At 40.3% G+C, this 20,398-nt stretch overlaps 1 protein-coding gene across 1 annotated transcript in view; it reads left to right on the top strand.

Annotated features, from left to right (window-relative positions):
- The window catches only part of Syn2 (synapsin II), a 151,317-nt gene that overhangs the window by 87,429 nt on the left and 43,490 nt on the right, over nt 1-20,398 (top strand). The window contains exons 2-4 of the mRNA XM_004651595.2: nt 14,626-14,683; nt 15,750-15,841; nt 17,987-18,143. Of these exons, the coding sequence (XP_004651652.1) occupies nt 14,626-14,683; nt 15,750-15,841; nt 17,987-18,143 (307 nt within the window). The remainder of the gene's footprint in view (nt 1-14,625; nt 14,684-15,749; nt 15,842-17,986; nt 18,144-20,398) is intronic.

Genomic DNA, 20,398 nt, shown 5'->3' with positions numbered 1-20,398 from the left:
CAAATAGAACTAGAGATCATCACACTAACATATTAAGTGAAATAAGACAGTACCCACAAAAATAAGTGTCATGTTTTCTATCATGTGGAAGATAGTAAAAACAAAAGACATAAAAGAAAAAAAAAGAGGTACTGTTCAAGAAAGGGGTAAGGAAAATGAGGAGAGGAGAAAAGAACGTAATAGAGTGGATAAATTTGATCAAAGTGTGCGTGTGTGGAAATGCCATAATGAAACACCTTTGTACAGTCAATATAGTCTAATAATGGAAAATGTAATGGCTCCTTGAACAGGAGCTTAACCTGTTTTGCTTTTATGTTGCTCTTATTTTGCAGTACTGAGAATTTGAACCTATGACTTTGCACATGCTAAGCAAGTACTCTAGCACTAGGTCATATCCTCAGCCCTGAAAACAGGAGTTTAGACACTAGCAAAAAGGAAATTGAAGGCTGGAAAGATGGCTTAGCAGCTAAGGCACTTGCCTGTGAAGGTCTCATGTAATTCAGACACACAAGGTGGCACAAATGTACAAGGTTGCACATGTGCACAAGATGGCACAGTGTTGGAGTTTGATTGCAGTGGTTGGGGGCATATGTGTCTAGAGTTCATGTGCAGTGGCTAGAGGCCCTGGCGTGCCCATTCTCTCTTTCTGTCTGTCTCTTTCTCTCTGATAAATAAATAAAATATTTTTTTAAAGTCCAGTCTGTTGAGCTTGCCTCAAAAAAAAGGAAATTGAACAAGAAGGTAAAGCTGAAATCATTCATGATTAGAAACAAAAAGAATATGAAAACAAGGTTAAGAGACATAAGGATAGAAGGAGGAGATGCAATGAAATTATTTTTGAAGTTTATATCTTCTAATACAAGGGCACAGCAATTTGTATGCTCTGTTTTAACAAAATATACACATAAAGTGTAACATTTTATTCATTAAGTGCATAGTACTGTTAAATACAATCATTTTATTGTATATGCTATGTCTATAGAACTATTTTCATTTTGCAAAATTGAATATTCATATTTATTAAATAGCAGAGCCCCAATCGACACAAGGAATTTGAGAGATTTATCATGTAAGATGTGATAAAGAAAATTTTAAGGTACATATGCAATCAGGTGTGTTGGCATATTCCTATAATTCTAACACTGGAGAGGTAGAAAGATCACTATAAATTATAGGGCAGCCTGGTCTACACAGGAAGTTCCAGGCTAGCCAGGGCTACATAGTGAAACCTTGTCTACAAAGAAAAATTGCATATGTGCCTTAGCTATAAGGAAATAAAAAAGTTAAGTTTCAAGAGTTATGAGAAAGGAGGATTAACAGTTATAAAGGTCAACTGTTAGTGACAATGATAACGAATTGTACCCAAAGGTGTTCGTTGTCTTTACTGTCTTGAATAAGTATCCATTTTAAAGCTATGGTTTATTTCAGAAGTCACATTTCCTTAGAAATATGCCTTTAAATAGTAACAGAAGTTGTTATGCTCAGTTATTTTCTTATGAAGTTATATTTGCTCTAAAGCATTAAATAAAATAGAAAGTATATACCAGACATGGTGGCTCATGCCTTTAATCCCAGCATTCAGGAAGTCAGCCTGGGCTAGAGTGAGATCCTTCCTTAAAATAAATAAATAAGCAAGTGAGCCAGGTATAGTGGCACATATTTTCAATCCTAGCACTTGGGAGGCAGAGGTAGGAGAGGATCCTTGTGAGTTTGAGGTCCCCCTGAGACTACATAGTGAATTCCATGTCAGCTTGAGCTAGAGTGAGACCCTACTTTGAAAAACCAAAAAAATTTTAAAAAAAGAAAGCATGTATAAAAGTGAATATTTTAGAAAATTATTGGTAAATTTGGGGAGTATTTAATGGATGCTCTTTAAAAATTATTTTCTAATAACACCATATTTTGAAAGTGATGTGGATAATAAGATCCTGTCTGGAGATCTCGGGTTTCAAATCCTGAACCTACCACTCGCTAATTCCTTAATTTCTCTGTGCCTGAAGTATCTTTTCTATAAATCAACAGGATTGATGGGCAGATCAGTTGATTAAAGGATCTAAAGTGCTTAGTTTATGTAAAACTAGTGCTAAGTATTCACTACATTTTATCCATCACGAATTGTATTGAAGTTAGTATACTTCCAGTGCTTGTACTCTGGAGAAATCATTTATTGCACTTCTTGTAGCACCGGTTTATCTTTATTCTTTTCTTTAGAACAGGTGAGGACTGTCCTTTCCCTGTCCTTACCCAGTACCTTGCATACAGTTGAGCTAATAATAGGTGTCTAATCTAATGAATCTATGTTGAATGAGGATTATAGCATTCTAAAAAGTTAATAGAATATATGTCAGTATGAAAACAGTACATAATATTACTTTTCAAAAAATATACTCAAATACTAAGGACAAAATGGACTAGGTTGTCAGACTAGGTTGGGGTCATTTTTAAAGCTACTCTTTAGGGCTTGCTTGGATATGAGGATTATTATTGTGATTAGTGATGGATGAACAAATCAGAGAGGAGACCCATGTGGTTTTGCACATTTACTAAAACCTGACATTCCTATTCTAGGATAAACTTGGTGTGGTCAAAAGACCATTGGGTTGAGACTATAAGAAGAATTCACAGATTTACCATTGCATGATCTTGGACCACTATTTTTCTCTCTCTGAGTTGTACTTTCTGCCCCCATGAGATGAGAGGATCATGTCTAAAGCACATTTCTCTATTAAGAACTTGTATGGTTCCTTGTTGCTAAACTTGGGTGCATCTGAAAACTGTGGCATGACTTTTCTAGTGCAGTGCCAGTTCTCTTTCCAGTGTGCCAAAGTCAGTCGTAAGGACTTACTCTGGTGAATAACATCTCTGCCTGAAGTAGTGCCAGGTGGAATGGAATGTGCCACCTGGGTTAGGATTTGGAAATCCAAAATGTTATGGCCTTGAGATATGAAGATGTTTCTGCTGAGCCACGAAAGTGAGTGGGCAGTTTGCACTTGGACCAGTAAGATCAAGTCTCCTTTGCTAATGAGAGCAGAATGCAGGGAGCACTCATTCTTGCTTGTGGCAGTTTGTCTGTGAATCCTGCATTGGTGCTGAGGTCTTTCAAACAGAAGCAATGCATCAGTGAAGTAATAAGATAAATCAAACTTCATTATACCCATCTGTAATGCTCAGCTGTTTATATTTCCTACCTTACAAGCACTTAAGCAGCAATCAGGTCCTTGCTTTCCATGTCCTATTGTAACATTTAGGGATCACTACTGAATTTCAGTGCTCAATTTTCTCTCTCTCTCTCTCTCTCTCTCTCTCTCTCTCTCTCTCTCTCTCTCTGTGTGTGTGTGTGTGTAGTATGTGTGGTGTGGTACATGCATATCTGTATGCAGGTGTGCACTCTGTGTGCATTCATGCTACAGCCAAAGGAGAAATTTAAGTGCTCATCTCTAGTTCAACTACTCAGCCATGTACTACTTCCTTGAGATATGGTGTTTCTACCTAAACTGGGAGCTGCAGTTAGCAAGCTCCACCTATTTTCCTGCCTCCACCTCTGTGGACTGGGCTTACAGCTGTGTGTGACCATGCCCAGATTTTTACATATGTTCTAGGAAATTGGGCCTCCAGCAGTCTCATGCCTTTCCAGGCCCTCATACTTAAGTGGCAAGTGATTTTACCTGAGCTAAGCCATCTCAGTGTTCAATTTTTGCTCTAAGTAGGCAGTATTGTGGGATACAGAAGGAACATGTCAGCTTCTGTTGTTAGATTTTTTTTTTTTTGGGGGGGGGGCAAGAATAGGGATCTAACCCAACAGCAGAATAAGCATCATCTTGCCTTTTTCGTTGTGTGTGTGTGTGTGTGTGTGTGTGTGTGTGTGTGTGTGTGTCCAACTCCTAGCTGTCCTAGAATTCACAGTTATCTGGCTTTTGCCTGCTGAGGATTTGGATGACAGATGTATGAATGCCTGGGTCTGTTGGTAGATTTTGCACTAGGTAAATATTTCCTCTGTGTAGATATGTTCCTCTTGAGTAAAAGGGTGCTGGGAAAATGGTCAGCAGTTAAAGACATCTGACTGTAAAGCCTGCAAGCCCGGTTTCAATTTCCTAGCACACATGCCTATGATAATTAAGAGGTGGAGCCAAGAGAACTGAAGCTGTGAGCTGGGAGGTCTAATGTTTGTATGTAGTCTGGTAGCTGGTTTGCAGAGGCAACAAACCCTGTATCAAAGAAGGCACAACACAGACACCTTGAAGTTGTCCTCTGACCTTTGTACACATACTGTGGCATGATGCACACACAAATCAATAATAAATCCAAATTGTTAAAAAAAATAAGTAAGACTTCTAAGCAAAATTTTCTGTCTAGAACTGGAAACTTGTTAAGTTTTCATATTTATGGTGATAATGTATGTACTCACTGGTGTGCTGATTTGTACTGGGGAGATAGCTCATGGTAGAGTACTTGCCTAGCATGTACCAAGGCCCTAGGTTTGATCCATAATATACATACATGGTAAGATGGAGGCTCCCCCCACTTCATATTGGAGTAAATGCTCACAGTCTGCAAGCTGGGTTAGGGTTACATAAAGCTGCTACCATAATGGCAAGGCCCATTGATGTAATAGTATTTTGCTATATCTGTGTGTAAGAGTGGGGAAGAGAAAGAGAGGCGGGTGGGGGAGGAATTGGCTCACAGTTACGGAGACTGAGAAGATCTAAGATTTACAATTGGCAAACTGGAGACACAGGGGAGCCAATGGTATATGTGTGAGTCTGAGTGTAAGAGCAGCTTGATGATGATCAAGCAGAGAGACCTTTTAATGTGTTAGGTGATGCCAACCTCATTGGGAAGAGCAATCTGCATTACTTGGTCTGCTGATTCAGATGTTAATCTTAGCTAGAATTGCCCTCACAAAAATGTTGTTTAAGCAAATATCTGGGTACCCAGTAGACCTACTCAAGTTGATGCATAATATTATTCCTCATAGGTATGCTTCATATAAGGCAGAAGTGAGTGTGAGGTTGAGTTGTTGGAGAATGGAAAGTATAAGCTCTTCATGTAGTGTAGGGTATGCCCTTAGGAGGTTTCTGGTACAGCTGGGGGTTGGGGATACATATATGAAAAATTAGTTGTCTGCTTTAATGATGGGGTTTCAGACCAGGCTTTCAAAAAAAATTTTTTTGCATGAGGGGCAGACAGGGAAGATTTCACAAGACAGGAAGAACTAATTTTGAATCCTAAAGAATGATAAGGGGGTAAATATGCAAAGGACAGAGGCACCAAGGTAGTAACTGGGAAACTGAATGGTAGATGGAGGACAAGTAGGGGCTGGAATATAGTTTCCTGTTCTGCTTAACAAGCCAAATACTTCATTAGAGGATTGTGTCCCCTACAAGCATCCAGAGACAGGGTTGCCTTTTTTTAATTCACATGGAAATGCTGCAGCAGAACTGTAGGAAATAGTCAGGCCTAAGTTTCAAATAGAATGGTGGTGTTAGATCATGGAGAATGTTTCCTTGTATTATTACATTGTGAGGCAAGGATGGAAATGTGTAGCTTCAGTGGCAGGCAGTGGAGATGACTGTTGGTAGGATATGAACGCTCCATCAGAGGTAAACCTGGAGCCTTCAGAGGTAAACCCGGAGCTTTCTCAATGCTAAAAGCCCTGGTTATCTTATATAAATCCATCCATATCTTTTGAAAATTATATTTGCCTGATCTTTCCCCAAAGCAAACTTTATAATTGATCCACTTTGCTCCAATATTGAATCAGCCTTATTTAATTTTATAAGCTAGTCATGGAAAGAGAATCTGTCCTATGACTCTCAAGCATTCTATTCTGTAGCTCCACTGTAATTACAGATAAATACATCTAATCTTCCCATCATTTGTTCTCCTGAGTTACAGAATTCTTTTTTTTCCCTGAATTTGATAATCTTGTTATCTTGTGACACTGCATCATTTAATTATTCCCCAAAATAGATGTCTTCAGAAAAATCTGCTTAGAAAAAGTGATTAGCTGTTCCCAACTGAAGGCACAGCTGGGTATTTACTCAGAAATTAGTTATTTTCAAAGCTTTTGGATTGCTGTTTTTCTAAAGGGGTCTCATCTGCCACCACATCAGACTGTTGAGGCCCTCCTTCAGATCACTTGAAAGAATTTCATAAACTCTAGAAAAGGACTAAGTGGTATGGCCTATAAGATCAGAATACTGTGTCAGCGTGAGACTGATTATTCTCTCTGATACTCGCACTTAGATGTTTAGCTGTGTACAATTCAGTAACCTTGTAAACATTTCCCTGAGCATCTACATTATATCAAATAGGAGAACAGGCATTGAGACTACAAAAATAGTAGAACACAGCCCACATCTAAAGAAGTATTCAACCTCTAAACATGATAATCAAAAGAACTAGAATTTGACTTTACTAGCTACTACTTTTAAGGAAGTCAGTTGACTTATTTGAGCCTCATTTTCCCATAAAGCAAGAACATTGAGGTGATGTTGCAATAAGAGGTCTTAAATACCATGAGAATTAGTTTAGGTTATCTGAGATGAGTAATGCATCTATAGGCACTCAGTGTTCTTTTCTCAACATCCATGTCACCTTTGGATATTTATATTTATAAACCATGGAAGACTTATCGTTTCATTTTCCTAAAATCAGAGCCATTTCATTGGGTTCTACTTTTCTCTGGACAATTTCTACATTCATAGTATAGGGCTGTATCTATTACTGGATATGATATACTATGGCACAAATTAGCTGTGCCAGGTTGTACAAAATGAGGTCGATAGTAAAAACAATTTTGTCCCTTTAAGTTGCTTCACCAGGTTGCAGTTGAGCACTTTTTCATAACCCTCTGATAAGACGTGTTTTCCTATACTTAGTCACATTAAAATTCCTCTGCCACTTTTCTGCCCACATCCACATCTTTGTTCAGTTTATTCCTAATCATCTTGGCATTTTAATCCTGGAAAGGCTGAATGCCATCTGCAAACTTGGCATTTTCCCCATATACTGTCTTCTAGATCATTTTTGTGAATGTTGACTAAGATAGCATGTAGCTTGCTCTGTCTAAGCAGTGCTGTCACTGCAGAGTATTTCATCTAGCAAGTCAATCACAAAATTAGTGATATTAAAAACTAACCACAGAACATTGCCTTTACCCAGATATGTGTTAATATCTTCCAATTCTCTGTTCTTACTCCTAAGTCAATTATCCAAAACAGAAAAATTTCCATATATTGGAAAAAACTTGTATAGTCCATGAATTAGATAACAAATCCAAATTTGAGTTAGTCACTTTGTCACTGTAGGGCTCTACCTAGCTATTTCAGTTCTCACTTGTATCTCTGTTCCAGGACATCTACGGTAGAGTCTCATGTCGCTTTCTCTCATCTCACGAAATCTTTTGTAATGTCACCATCAAGCCCCAGCTAGTTTCCAATTTCCTAGGCCTAATCACTTAAGTGATTACTTGAATTGGCAGATGAGTAGTATGCAATAATTATTGATTTGCCAAGTACCAATAAAATGGCAAATTCTGACATTGCTTATAGTATTGGCTCCCAAATGATCTCAAGCCCTGATTCATTCCTTCACTCTCCTCCATTTGCAGAGTGGTTTCCCAGATCTTGGGTACATTTGACAATATAACCTCCCTGCTTAAAAATCTTTGGGAGTATTTTTAGAGATAGTTAGGAAAATTTGAATATGGACTCAGTAAATATGTCAATAAAAATTATTAATTTTGTTCAGTGAGATCATGACTGGTGTTTATTTTTAAAAATTACCTTAGACTAGGCAAACTCATGGAGACAGAAAGTAGATTGGATAGGATAGAATGAAGGGTACAAAGGAATAGTTTCTGCAGCATGATTAAAAATTCTGTGCAATATAATGTACAACATAATGAGTGTACTTAATGCTGAATTGTAAATGGAAGGTTTCATTATGTACATTTTTTTCCAAAATAAAAAAGAAGTTATTTGCCAGTTAGATATAATACTAAAAAATTGGCAGGAAATATGACATTTGGGAAATACTCAAATCAAACCTGGCTATGGTAGTTTGGATCAGTAAGTAGTTCAAGGCCAGCATAGGCTACATGACAAACTGCCTGCCTGAAAAAAAGAAAAGGAAATAAAAGAAAAAAGAAATTCAAACCACAGCCCCAACCAGCCCCAACAGGAAAACTGTGAAAGGTGATAGGTTAAAAAAAAAAAAAAACAAAAAACAGCAAATTTCCACAGTAGGTGAGCTGGAGGCAAAGCCAAAGGATTCAGGTTCGATTCCCCAGTATCAATGTAAACCCAGACGCACAAGATGACATATGCACCTGTAGTTCGTTTGATTATAAGTCCTGGCGTGCCCATTCTCTATCTGCCCCTCCCTCAAATGAATAAATAAAATATTTTTAAAAGAAATGTTTTGTTTTTTTTTAATTTCCATAGTAGGAGCAGGGTGATGACTCAGTCATTAAAGTGCTTATTGCACAAGCATGAGGACGTGAATCCTGTCCCTATAATGCTAACTTTAGGGAGGCAGATCCTGGAGAGTCCCTGTGACTTGCTGGCTAGTAAGCTGAACCAGTGAGCTCTCGTTTCAATGAGGAAAAAAAAAGGTCTCATAAATAAGTTAGAGAATAATTGAAGAAGATAACCAACATCACCTTCTGGCCTTCACATGCACACACATATGCACAGACATAGTTACATGTATACACACCATACACACACACACACACAATTGTTTTCTAATAAAATATTTTTTAATCTGTTGGAGACTAGTCGTTAAGTCTTGCGTACTCAGCCTGATGTTTGAGAGCCTCACTTCAGTGCTCAGGCAAAGTAAGTTGAACTCCTGCAGTGCCTGAGCCTCCTTCAAGCCTCCAGGCCTGTGCCCTCACTTTTCAATTCTGTATTCTCCTAGGTGGTAAATTCCTACTCAATCTTTAAGACTCAGGTCCGTCTCTGTGGAGCTTCCCTGGACTTCACCAGTGAGAGGAACTTTCCCTTCCTTTGGGTTCCCATGGTGCCTCTTTCGTATTTCTATGGCTTCTAACCTGCACTACAATCTTTTATAGTTGTTTCTGTCTCCCGGCTACTCCAAGTTGGAGGAAATGGGTTCATAGGGTGATTATCTCAAATTGCAATACACATATCACCAGTGGGTGGCAGCAGGTGCTCACAAATTCATGTTTACTAGCTGGCTTGGCTTTAGCCTTTCAGTGTAGTGGGGGAATAGGAATCCTTTTTTAGTTCTAGTTTATTTTCTAACTCTTTGAAGGCTTGAGATACTTAGTCAAAAAGCTGAGGCCTGAGTTAGAGTCATTGAGAGTCAGAAACTAAACACTTTGTTAAAAATAAATGTCTTCACCAGTGCCAGGAGGTTACAAGGAGCTTGACTATTAACAAAGCTCTAAGAAAGTCTCCCAGATGCTTTCAGGAGCCTGTAAATACACCATCAGTGCAATCATCTTGTACCTTGAGCTTTGATCCTTATGTAAATTCCAGTCATCTAGGGAGGATTTACACTTTAGGCTGTTTCTAAATCCTTTAGCTCCACAATAGATGGAAATTGAAAGTGAAGTTTCTTGTGGGGAAGCATATGGAGGAAATGGATGATACTCTGACTGGTACATGCAAGGCAAGAGGTGGCTGGGCCTACCGAAACGCACTGGATCTACTAGGGTCTGTGGTTGGTCTTTTCTGGTTTCCCATACAAATCTTGACTAAACTATCAGTCCTAATGTTTCTAGTCAACAAGCGAGTCCTGATTGTGAATTGACTAAGTACACAGATCTATGAAGAATTTGGAAATTTATAGATACAGTGACTATAATTACAGGCCTAAGGTTAGAACATGTAGATAAACAAGAGGGCATAATGAATATTTTAAACCTAAAATATTGTGGAAAATCCAGGATTTACATATGGGATGGCCTGAGGGTGGTAGTGTATGGGGGTGTCTGGTTTTTAGACAAGTGACTTTGAAAAATGACATTGTATGATGAGACTATTGGCCTAACAAGAGTAGGCAGTACCGATGATAAAGACTCTGAAGGTGGGGAAATCACAATGGTAAGACAGCACTGTTGGGGGCTGGGGAGATGGCTTGATGTTTAAAACTTGATGACTAGAGTTCAGATCCCCAGCACCCGTGTGAAGCAGAAGCAGAAGCAAGCAGCTATAGTCCTAGCCCACCTATGGTGAAATAGGAGGCAGAAACAGGAGAATTCCAGAAGCTTATTGGCCAGCCAGCCTCACATTCAGTGGGGAGCAAGAGACCCTTCCTCAAATAAGCTGGAAGGTGAGGACGCCACTAGGGGTTGTCCTTTAGCTTTCACATTTGTGCTGTGGTACACACATGCCCATACTCACACATACAAACACACAGAGAAAGAAAAATAATAGCATAATATTATATATATAATATAATATAAATATATATTATATAATATATAAATATATATAATATAATATAAAAATAATAGCATAATATTATATATATTATATTAGATAACACTTCAATGCAGTGTTTGCTGCATTTTCTAACAGAACTTCACATCCCCATAGCATTCCAGAGCTTCCAAAATATCTGCATGTCATCTGATTTCATTCTCTTCACAACGTGCAGGTCAGATATTAAATAGGTTAAATACATTTAAGACTTAAAAAAAATTTAAATTTAAAAAATAATGTTTAATGCATGGTAAGTCTTTACTACTATTACTACTATTACTATTTTTTTTACCCATTTTATTTTGTTTTTGAGACAAAGTTCTTAGTATGTTGCTTAGGCTGGCCTCAAACTCCTGGGCTCAAGCCATCCTCGCACCTTGGCCATCTGGCTTTAATCCTATTTTATGTGTGAAGAAATTAAAGCATAGAGAAACAGTTACTTTCTCAAAGTCACACAGCTGAGAAGTGCTAGTAGTAGGCCTTAATTCAATTCCCTGGAGTTCAGATCCTAAGCACCCAGTTTTTGTTATTACTACAACTCTTTCTCCATTGTCCACACATAAAAGGAGTACTTAAGCCCAGTGTGGAGGTGCACGCTGCTTTTAATCCCAATATGGAAGCAGAGACAGGAAGATTGCCAAGAGTTCCAGTTAATTCCAGGTCAGCCTGGGCTAGAGTGAGACCCTACCTCAAATAAACAAAAATAAGAAGAGGGAGTACTTAAATAAGGCTTCCCTCACCTGAACCAAGTTTTAAGATGGTGACAGTACAGAATTCTCTGAAATCCTGTTTCTTAGCATTCTAAGTTGTGAAGTGGGTGGGAAGTTATTTTACTCCTTGAATAACAAGGGTTATTATTTTAGCAGTTTATCATCCTAGCAATAAGTGGAGATGGTTCATTACCTGGCACATCAAGGAAGCTACAAGCCATTAAACTCACGTGGATCCTCAGCTGCTAGGCTTGTTAAGAAAATGTTACAATAGAGGGAAATTAATAACACAGGCACCATAGATATTTTTAGTCAGTGCTTCAAGGATGTACATCTTGGGTTCTGTTTAGAATTGAGCACAAGAGGATAAATTTGGATTTATTTCATAAGATTGCAGTCATAAAGTCTGCACGGAGAACCTACTTTGTTACCATCTTATACAGGGCCAGTAGGAAAACTAGAGGAGGTGAAGTAAGATCTCAAACTTTTAAACATTGATTAAAGTCATAATCTTTTCATTGGGTAGAGAGCAGTTCAATAATGTTGTACAATCTTCAAGTGTGTCTATTTCTTGTACCAGAAATTCTACAATAAATTATTTATCCTGTGAACATATTTTATCTTATTAATTTTATTTTTATTATTTATTTATTTGAGAGAGAAAGGAAGAATGGGCATTCCAGGGCCTCTAGCCACTACAAACAAACTCCAGACGTGTGAGCCCCCTTGTGCATCTGGCTAACGTGGGTCCTGGGGAATTGAACATGGGTCCTTTGGCTTTGCAGGCAAGACTTAACCACTAAGCCATCCCTCCGGCCCTATGACTAGTTCTTGAATGAAAAAAAACCAAAGTTCTAAAACAAATATTTTTGTAACATGATGCCATTTGTGTGTTTCATGCATATGTCCATACAGTTACTTTTATAAATCCCAGCCCCCACTTGAAGAATATGCTTGTGACCAATAACAAGGAGTATATATAATAAGAAACTAATGGAAAAAGTGAACATTTTATTTTTAATTTTATTTTACGTACTTTTGAAGATTAATTGAATACTTTAACCATATGATACACTTTAAAAAATGCAAGCCTCTTGCCTAAGGTCACACAGCTAGGAAAGCCTACAGTTAGAGTTCACACTCTAGACCGAGGCTGCGGAGGCCATCCTCTGGATCCCAGCACACTGCCTCCTGCTAGTGCTCTCTTCATGTCATGGAGTACTTCTGTCACTTGCTAGCAAGTTACGGAATTTTTCTCATGAAAATTTTCATGAAAGTGAATCAAAATGTTCAAGGGCCAGTTGTTTTTATTCTCCAGAAGAGGGCCGTATGCCCCATCTGCTGCCATCTTGGCTCCTTTGCCATGGTATTGTGGCTCAGCCAAGAGAGGTCAGTGACCCTCGGCCAGGAAACACAAACTAAGATTTCCACCAGCACAAATTACCTTAAGGAAAAGGCATTAGGATAGCTGAAGAGGTGGGGGTGGAGGGAAGGCATGAAAACAGCTTCATTAGCCAACTTGGTCAATGGGCAGGTGCAGGAAGTGGCAGACAAACCTAGCCAAGATCTATAAATATACCTCAGTATCAGTGTTCAAAACCTGTAAAATAAACGAATGGGTTAGAACACTTGGCAGCATGTGAGCACTTAGACATCAGGTCTTAGTTCTAGGTTCAACTGGTAAGATGTTCTCTGTGATATGGACATATCATTAACCGTTCCGGGTTTCAATTTCCCCAGCCATGAAATGAATAGCACTTATTCCCTCTTTCTCATTCTCACTTGCTCTCCCTCTCCTTCTCAGGGTTTGTGCGAAACAAATATATCAAAGAATGTATTTTAAAAATGCCAAACTTCATACAGAATGAGAGGTCATAGTTAATGTCTCTGACACTTCTCTTACTGAAAAGCTCTTTTGAGACAGGGAGATAGAAGGCAGCATCGAGAAAGCATTTCTGATAGCCTTGACATCCAACTAAGGAGAGAAGCCATCTCGTGGATCACTTACTCCTTTCTATAATCAAGAACAGTGATTTGCAGAGCCAGTGTCTACAGAGCAGTAGCAGGGTCCTGCATAGACAGAACAGTAGACAAAGGAATGGCATATGCTACAGGCCCCCTGCCCAAGGGGCTTGCTGAGCTGTGAATGTTGATCAGAGTCCTTGGAAGCAAGCTGATGTGAAGCTTAGTGAGGAATTAGGGCAGAGGTGGGGGGATGGACTTCAGTGATCCAGCTCCAGGATGGCCCAGTGCCTCAGAGGAGCAATTTCAGGGTGGCCAGGGACTTGGATAGGACAAATGACAACTTCCTAGAACGGGCTGTTCCAGAATCCATAGAGCAAAGGAAATAGCCTGGCTTCATCCTGAGTAAGTTGACAGGAACCAGGGAAGGAAGTATTTGTAGTGGGACTAGTGCTCATAACATCATTAAGCCTCTTTTGAGTGGAAGAAGAAAAAATTTTGGAAAAAAAAAAATCAGTGCAGCACATGTGGCAAGTCAGTTTTCCTAGTGTGACAGAGGATATAAAGAGCAGGTCAGCAGAGGGAGACAGTGCTGTGTAGCGTGGAGGGCATGGCACTCAGAGTCCTACAGGTTGGGGTGTGAATGCAGGCTCTGTCGCCAATTTGCTGAATGACCTCGGCTATATCATTTTCCTCCTCAGAATCTTGAATTTCTTGTTTTGAAAATAAAGACCTATCTCCCTGTCTCATAAGTTGTTATGAGGGTTAAATGAAAGGTCCTCCAAAGCAAAGAGCCTATAGTTGGTAGAACATGATACCTAATACAATAACGATTTATTCCTTCATTTTGAGAAAAGACTACCAGAAAACCTCCAGTGAAATATGCTGGTTGAAAATTTCAAGACTAAAAAGCAAGCCAGACTTAGCTGATGGATACTGGTGGCTAGATGATTTTTACAAATGAAGAACCATCCTAAAGGGGCAAAGAAGCGAATCTTACGCAGGGGAGGGTAGGTTAGAGGCAGAGAAGAATGAATGCAAACATAAGAACATGGTCTACATATGCAAGGAGCTGTGATGCTGCCAGCGCGTTCAGGTGAGCTCCCTCCAGGGCCCTGGCTGTGTGCTGTGTAACTCAGCTTAACTCTGTTTCTTGACTGCTCAGAAGTATATATATGATAAGTTTTATATTGAGCTGTAGTAGATTTCCAAAGTCATTTTCTCTCCTTGTAAGGGTATGAAGAGGTAAAGCACTAATAGAAATTTCTTTAAAAGTAAAAATTCACGTATAGAAAACAGGTAGATAAATTGAGGCTAAAGAAGAGGAAGTGCTTTGAGATTTTATGGTGATTCAGTCACAAATTGTCCGAACCCATGTCTCTTATCTTTCCTGGGGTTCAGTCTGTTGTAGTCCTCTTCTTTGGGAGAATAAATGTCTGAGTTCAAACACTTGCACAAAACTAATTTGTGTGGGCTTTTTCCTCCCCTTTCTCCAGGGCCAAGTGCTTTCGGGGCAAAAAAGTCCTTGGAGATTATGATATCAAAGTGGAACAGGTAACCAGCCTGAAGCTCTACTGTACTTGCATCACCACCGTTCCCTCTGCATCCCACAGTGAGCCATCCAGTTCTGCCCAGGGCCCCTTGCTGGCTTTTGGGCTCTGCCTGTCCTTCCACCCACCTTTTCCAGGCATTTTCTCTTTGGAAGCATGGTTTTGAAGGCTACATCTTTTCATTTCCTTACCTTTCGCAGTTCTCAGGGGCCCTGTTGTGGTACAAAGTTCCCAAGCTAAGGAAGCCTTAGACAAATGTCTTCCTAAGACACACCTCCATATTGTTGGTGGCACAGGCTTTCTGAACAAGTGTACTGCTCCTATGATCCCTTCCATGACCCTGAGGCTACACTTCAGAGGAACTTAGAAAAGAACATTCCTTGTTTTAATACAATGAAGTCCAAAAGGTCCATTTTTTTTAACTTTTCTTTGCCCCTGGCTCAATAATAATAAAAATTAGGTCCTATTTAAATAGCATGTGTATTTTTTGTGTAATAACAGAAGCTTTTGCTCATTCTTTATGTAGTATGTTATGATTTACAATGTATTTTCCTATCCATTATTACATTCCACCCTTAAAACAACTTGTCAGATATGCAGGATTGATAAAAGGCTATTCCCATATTATAGATAGAGGAAACTGGAACCTAGACAGAAGAAGTAACTTGACAGACATGCTGTTCAGCAGGTGAGGGCATAGTAGAACTGAAGCTTAGTTACTATCTAAACGAGAACTGAGTGCTTTTATGTTGGAACTGAGAAAAGAGGTGTTTGTGCTAGTTTACATCCTCACTCTAAAGAGAGGCAGCACAAAGGATTCTTATCTGGGAGTCTGAAGACCCAAGTTTTACCCCATCTCTGTCAATGATAGGTTTTCTTTGCCCCCCCCCCCAAAAGTCACTTAAATGTACTGAGGCATAGTTTTTCCTCATAGGGTTTCTATGAATACTAGCTGAAATTCAAGGCATGTGAAAATAGATGTTTGATGGTGGGGATACTGCTGTTGCTGTTCCCAAATTGAGGCTCGGCAGTCAGGAATTGAGACTTACTGCTTTACTGTTGTTTTCCAGGCAGAATTTTCTGAGCTCAACCTGGTGGCCCATGCAGATGGAACCTATGCTGTGGACATGCAGGTGCTCCGAAATGGCACAAAGGTTGTTCGGTAAGGGCCTTTCTGTTCTCATGGTCACTGTCACTATGTTCACCTCTGAATTGAAGAGGAGGTTTCAAAGCCAGGGTTGGTGTGAGACAGCAGCCCTATGTATAGTGTGCGGAACTTAATGGTATGTGCCGCATAGAAATGGTAGAGAAGGTAGGCCTAGCTCTGTGGTAGCGAAAGCAACATTGAGTTCAAGGACTCAGGGCTCATTTACAGGTAACTGAATTCCTACTAGGACTTCTGCCCAGCCCTCAAGTCAGCATGTGTTTGTGCTTTTATCTCCCTGGAAAATCAGGTTCCATTGTTTTCTTTAAAAATTTGAAAATGTCTAATCTGGTTCAACCTTCCGTTTTAGGTTGATTTGCTTAGATTCATTCACTGAGTATGTAGCAGAACCTTGTCCTTATGTGTGTTCTTTGACTTTCCAATGCCAGGAAAACCTAGTATTGGAATAGGCATTGTAGGTGGAAGATGAACAGCGATTGAGCACTTCCATGTCAGATGGTGCGCTGAGTTCCTTGTAGATGGGATATTGATATACACACAATTCTTTCAGGAAAGTAAGGAGAATTCCAGATGGTGGGAAATGGTTTCCACAGTGTCATTCTTCCCAAGAGCTTAATGTGGCTTCAGGCTTTCAGAAAGCAATCTTGTTCCTAACTTATCTTCTTCCTCACCTCAGTCTTTAGTACCTTGACCCTTAGCCTTCCAGTGGGCAACAGGATCTAGTCAGTGACAGGAAAGGCCAGACTAAGGGTGAATGGGGTCTAATAACAGGAAATGTGAGCTTGTCCATTTTGGAATAGAACATAAGAAAAACACATGCCCATTCAGGTGGGAAGTGAACTGAGAGGTACTGCACCAAGATAAAGAGGCTTCTCCATTTGTAGGTAGGATGTGCCGCAGAGATGCACTTGTAGGGGCAGGTAGCAGGACTCCAGAGGGGATCTGGCAGAAATAGGACAGGCCCTTTTAGGTGCCAAAGTAAGACTCAGGGATGGTAACGAGTTTATAGTCTATTCCTACACCTAGAGCATAAGCTTAGAGTCTGATCTCAGGCATACAGCTGGAGGCTTCAGTGTCCAACTGAATCTGAGTTGTGACTTAAAAGGCCTGGCCTAGCAATAGGTCCCAGAATTTGGAACAAGAAGATCAGGGCACCCCAAGCAGAAGTCATGCTGACTTATAATAATAATAATAATAATAATAATATAATAAGTCCCTAAACAACTGAGGAGAGCTCCTTCAACCCGCAGAGTGGCTCTCTGAACCTGGATTGGACTGGATTTGTAGGTAGAGGTTGGATGGGTGCCTGGGCAGAGGACTAGGTACGTCACTGTATACGGTGTCAAATTGCTGGGCTGTAGAACTGCGGTAACAAGGCTGCCACAAATCACTTCTCCAGGAAGGTTTCCGAAGCTTGGACATGAAGACAGGAGCCCTGTCCTATGGAGCAGCTGTGGCTTGGAGCTTTGCTGGCTAGAGGTGAAACGAGGGAAGCTTTCCCATGCACGGGAACATTCTGTACTCTCAGTGCTTCCTGCAGCCATTGCTCAACCTCAGTTCTGCGAAAAATATTTGCACCCTCCCTAGCGTCCGCTTTGGAAGAACAACATTGGGAAGTTTGGCATCAGTTCTCAGCCAGCCTTGGCCCCTTGCTCTCCTGGGAGCCTGATGAGGGCATTACCTATTTTAAGAAGCAGCTTTAAGGAGTTGAGCAGTACATTAAAATCAGAGACTTGGCAGCATTGTGGTGAAGGCAACGTTATACATTGTCTTTAGAGTCTTGTAGGGCCAGCTTTGGATACCAACTGTGGAATCACAAGGAGCGTTAGGCTTTTGCATTGCCTTATGAGGACAGGAACTATCCCTTTAACTTAAGGGTCTGAAAGTGTTTTTGCTCTCCTGGAAGAATTTGTATAGTAGAGAAAAAGGAATGCTTAGCCCAAAGGAGTGAGAAAAGTTCAGAAATTTATTCCTCAAATATCCTTTAGAAAATGCTATATTACTTATTTCCTAGCCCAGAAGGGCATAATAATAATAAAATGTGAACTAGGAGGTCAATCACATGTCTTCTCTGACTTGGGCTTTGGAAATGGGAAACTGGATAATGGGAGTTTCTGATTAATGGAAATGTATTCTTACCAGGTCCTTCAGACCAGACTTTGTGCTCATCCGACAGCATGCATTTGGCATGGCAGAGAATGAGGACTTCCGCCACCTAATTATTGGCATGCAGTATGCAGGGCTCCCCAGCATCAACTCACTGGAATCCATTTACAACTTCTGTGACAAGCCATGGGTGGTAAGTGGGGCACTCCTTCATCCCAGGTAGAGGGTGGGACTAGGCCCTCTGCCTCTCACTGCCCCAGGAGGGACCACTGGGACTCCACTGGCAGGATCAGCTGAGAAGATTTGAGAGGAATCTCAGCAAGCACATTGGAGTAGAATAGACTGTCACAGCAGCATGTTACCAGATGTCATGAACCACATGCCTTTGCCTTAGAGGGAACCAACCTCTCAACCAAGCTGCACCGAGAACTGTGCAGTTCTTACCCATCTGTGGTGTCTGTCCTTGACTATAGTCTGCATTGATAAAGAATGCCTACTTTTTCCTCGTAGAATAAGTGGTATGGAACTATTGGAAAGGCTCGTGGACCAAATCCAACCCAGAAAGATGCTAATGACAGAGTCCTATCAAGTGTTTCAACAATGTAATCTGCACACATACGAGTCAGACATTGACATGAGCTGGAAGTGTCCTTTGAGATAATCAGATCTCACCAGTTCATGGTAGCGAAAGGAAAGTAAGGAATATAAAAACACTTACTCTATAGTACCAACCTCTGAGATTTTTCTATGTAATTTCACTTAATCCTCATGATCATTTTATAAGGAAGATATTATTACTACCACTTGGTACAGAGAAATAAAACCCAAAAAGGATTAAGTAACTTGCCAAAGTTATAGAGCCAGAATGTCTGTAGATCAGAACTGCCTCTCACCTAGAATGGGCTACCATGTGAGGAAGGGCTGGTTTGGTCTTCTCTTCAATAAGCCAGTCTAGAAATCTTGGAGGGCAGTGGAAACTGTTAGATAGAAAAAGAAATGAAAAAAAAAAAAAAAAAAAAAAAAAAACAAGGCTAGCAGGGAGATGGCCCCATGTCTCCCTTCTGACAGTTTAGGGAACTTAGCTCTTACTGTGAGGTTTCTGAACATCAAGCCTTTTCACCATCCAGGGAGCTGAAGTGGATAATTCTGTAGCTATACAGGTCCATTGTCTCTTCATCTTGGCTTTTTCTTCATTCCTGAGCCAAAAACTTTCCTGTTCTCTAGATGTCATAGAGACCGTATAGTGTAAGAGAAACAGGAGTGAACAAGGAGTGAGAAGATATGGAAGCTGATGTGGTTAAGGAAGGTGCTAGGTTCCCAAGCATCATTTGTTCAGCCTTTCCTTGAATGTGGCTGATGTCACCTGAATCCTAGTCTTTTGTAGCAACAGGCTAAAAGTATGGTGTGATTGAATGTGTTACCAATTCCAGGAGAGCATATCTGAGACTTCCACCAAGTATCTTTCCTGGAAACCTTGCTTTCCTCCTCAGTCACCTGACCTTCATTCTATAAATACGCACTAACCTACTTCACCCCGGTCCGAATTTGGCTCTCATAGCTACACAGGGTGGTGATGCTATGATAGTGTTTTCTGGGTCATCTAATTACTTACCAGTCCTGTACTAAGCCTGTGTATTGGTTTCTGTGTCTATAAACTGGGATTAATACTACCACTATTAGTATTGCCACCACTTTGCCAACTTGCTTGTCATAGTCTCTTAGTATCTGAGACCTCTTAAAGAAAATACCATGATTTTTTTTTCCCCCAAAACTGTGGCAGAGGCTAGAGAAGAGACAAGAGGAGCCCATAGCTAGTGCTTTGTCCCCTCATGGGATCTGGGATCTGGGATCTGGTGAGGGGTCATGCTCTCACCCATTCATATCCTCAGCACATTGCCTTTGGCATTCCATGAGAACAACAGGGCTCCCTGGCCACACACCAAGTTCTCCCTTCAGTTTCACTGAGTGGCTAACACACAAATGACATTTTACATATTGTTCTCTGCCTATTAGTGGAAGTGGACAAATTTGCTGACTGTGGGGTAAGGGTTCTAAGATGATAACTTTGGCTTATGTTTCTCTATTCTTTACTGTGGATGTTCTTGCTGAGAAGAGAGGCCTCCAGTGGGTTAGAAAAGGCTCTGCCTAGCACCCACATTTCTCTCAGCATATCTGCTGTCTCTGAAATTGGCCAGGGCAGGCCACTGGGATTACAGAAGCAATGAAAGCAGCAGCCCAGAGAAAGCAAGAATGACACTACCCTTTGTGGCTCAAAATTTATCTGAATTCCTGTCAGTCTTTCTGGGTTATTTGGAGGGTGGTGAACTAGGGTTAATATTCTAGGAGAGATAGGAATGCCATATTCAAATGACGCTTGAAGTCCCATTTCTTTCATAAGTTCTTTTTGAGTCAGTGCATAAGTGGTTATAATAAGCATCTTCCTATTCA

Source organism: Jaculus jaculus, chromosome 14, assembly GCF_020740685.1.
Source record: "Jaculus jaculus isolate mJacJac1 chromosome 14, mJacJac1.mat.Y.cur, whole genome shotgun sequence".
Classification (NCBI taxonomy): Eukaryota; Metazoa; Chordata; class Mammalia; order Rodentia; family Dipodidae; genus Jaculus; species Jaculus jaculus.
The sequence above is the reverse complement of the archived record's forward strand: the minus strand, read 5'-3'. Positions and strand labels throughout refer to the sequence as shown.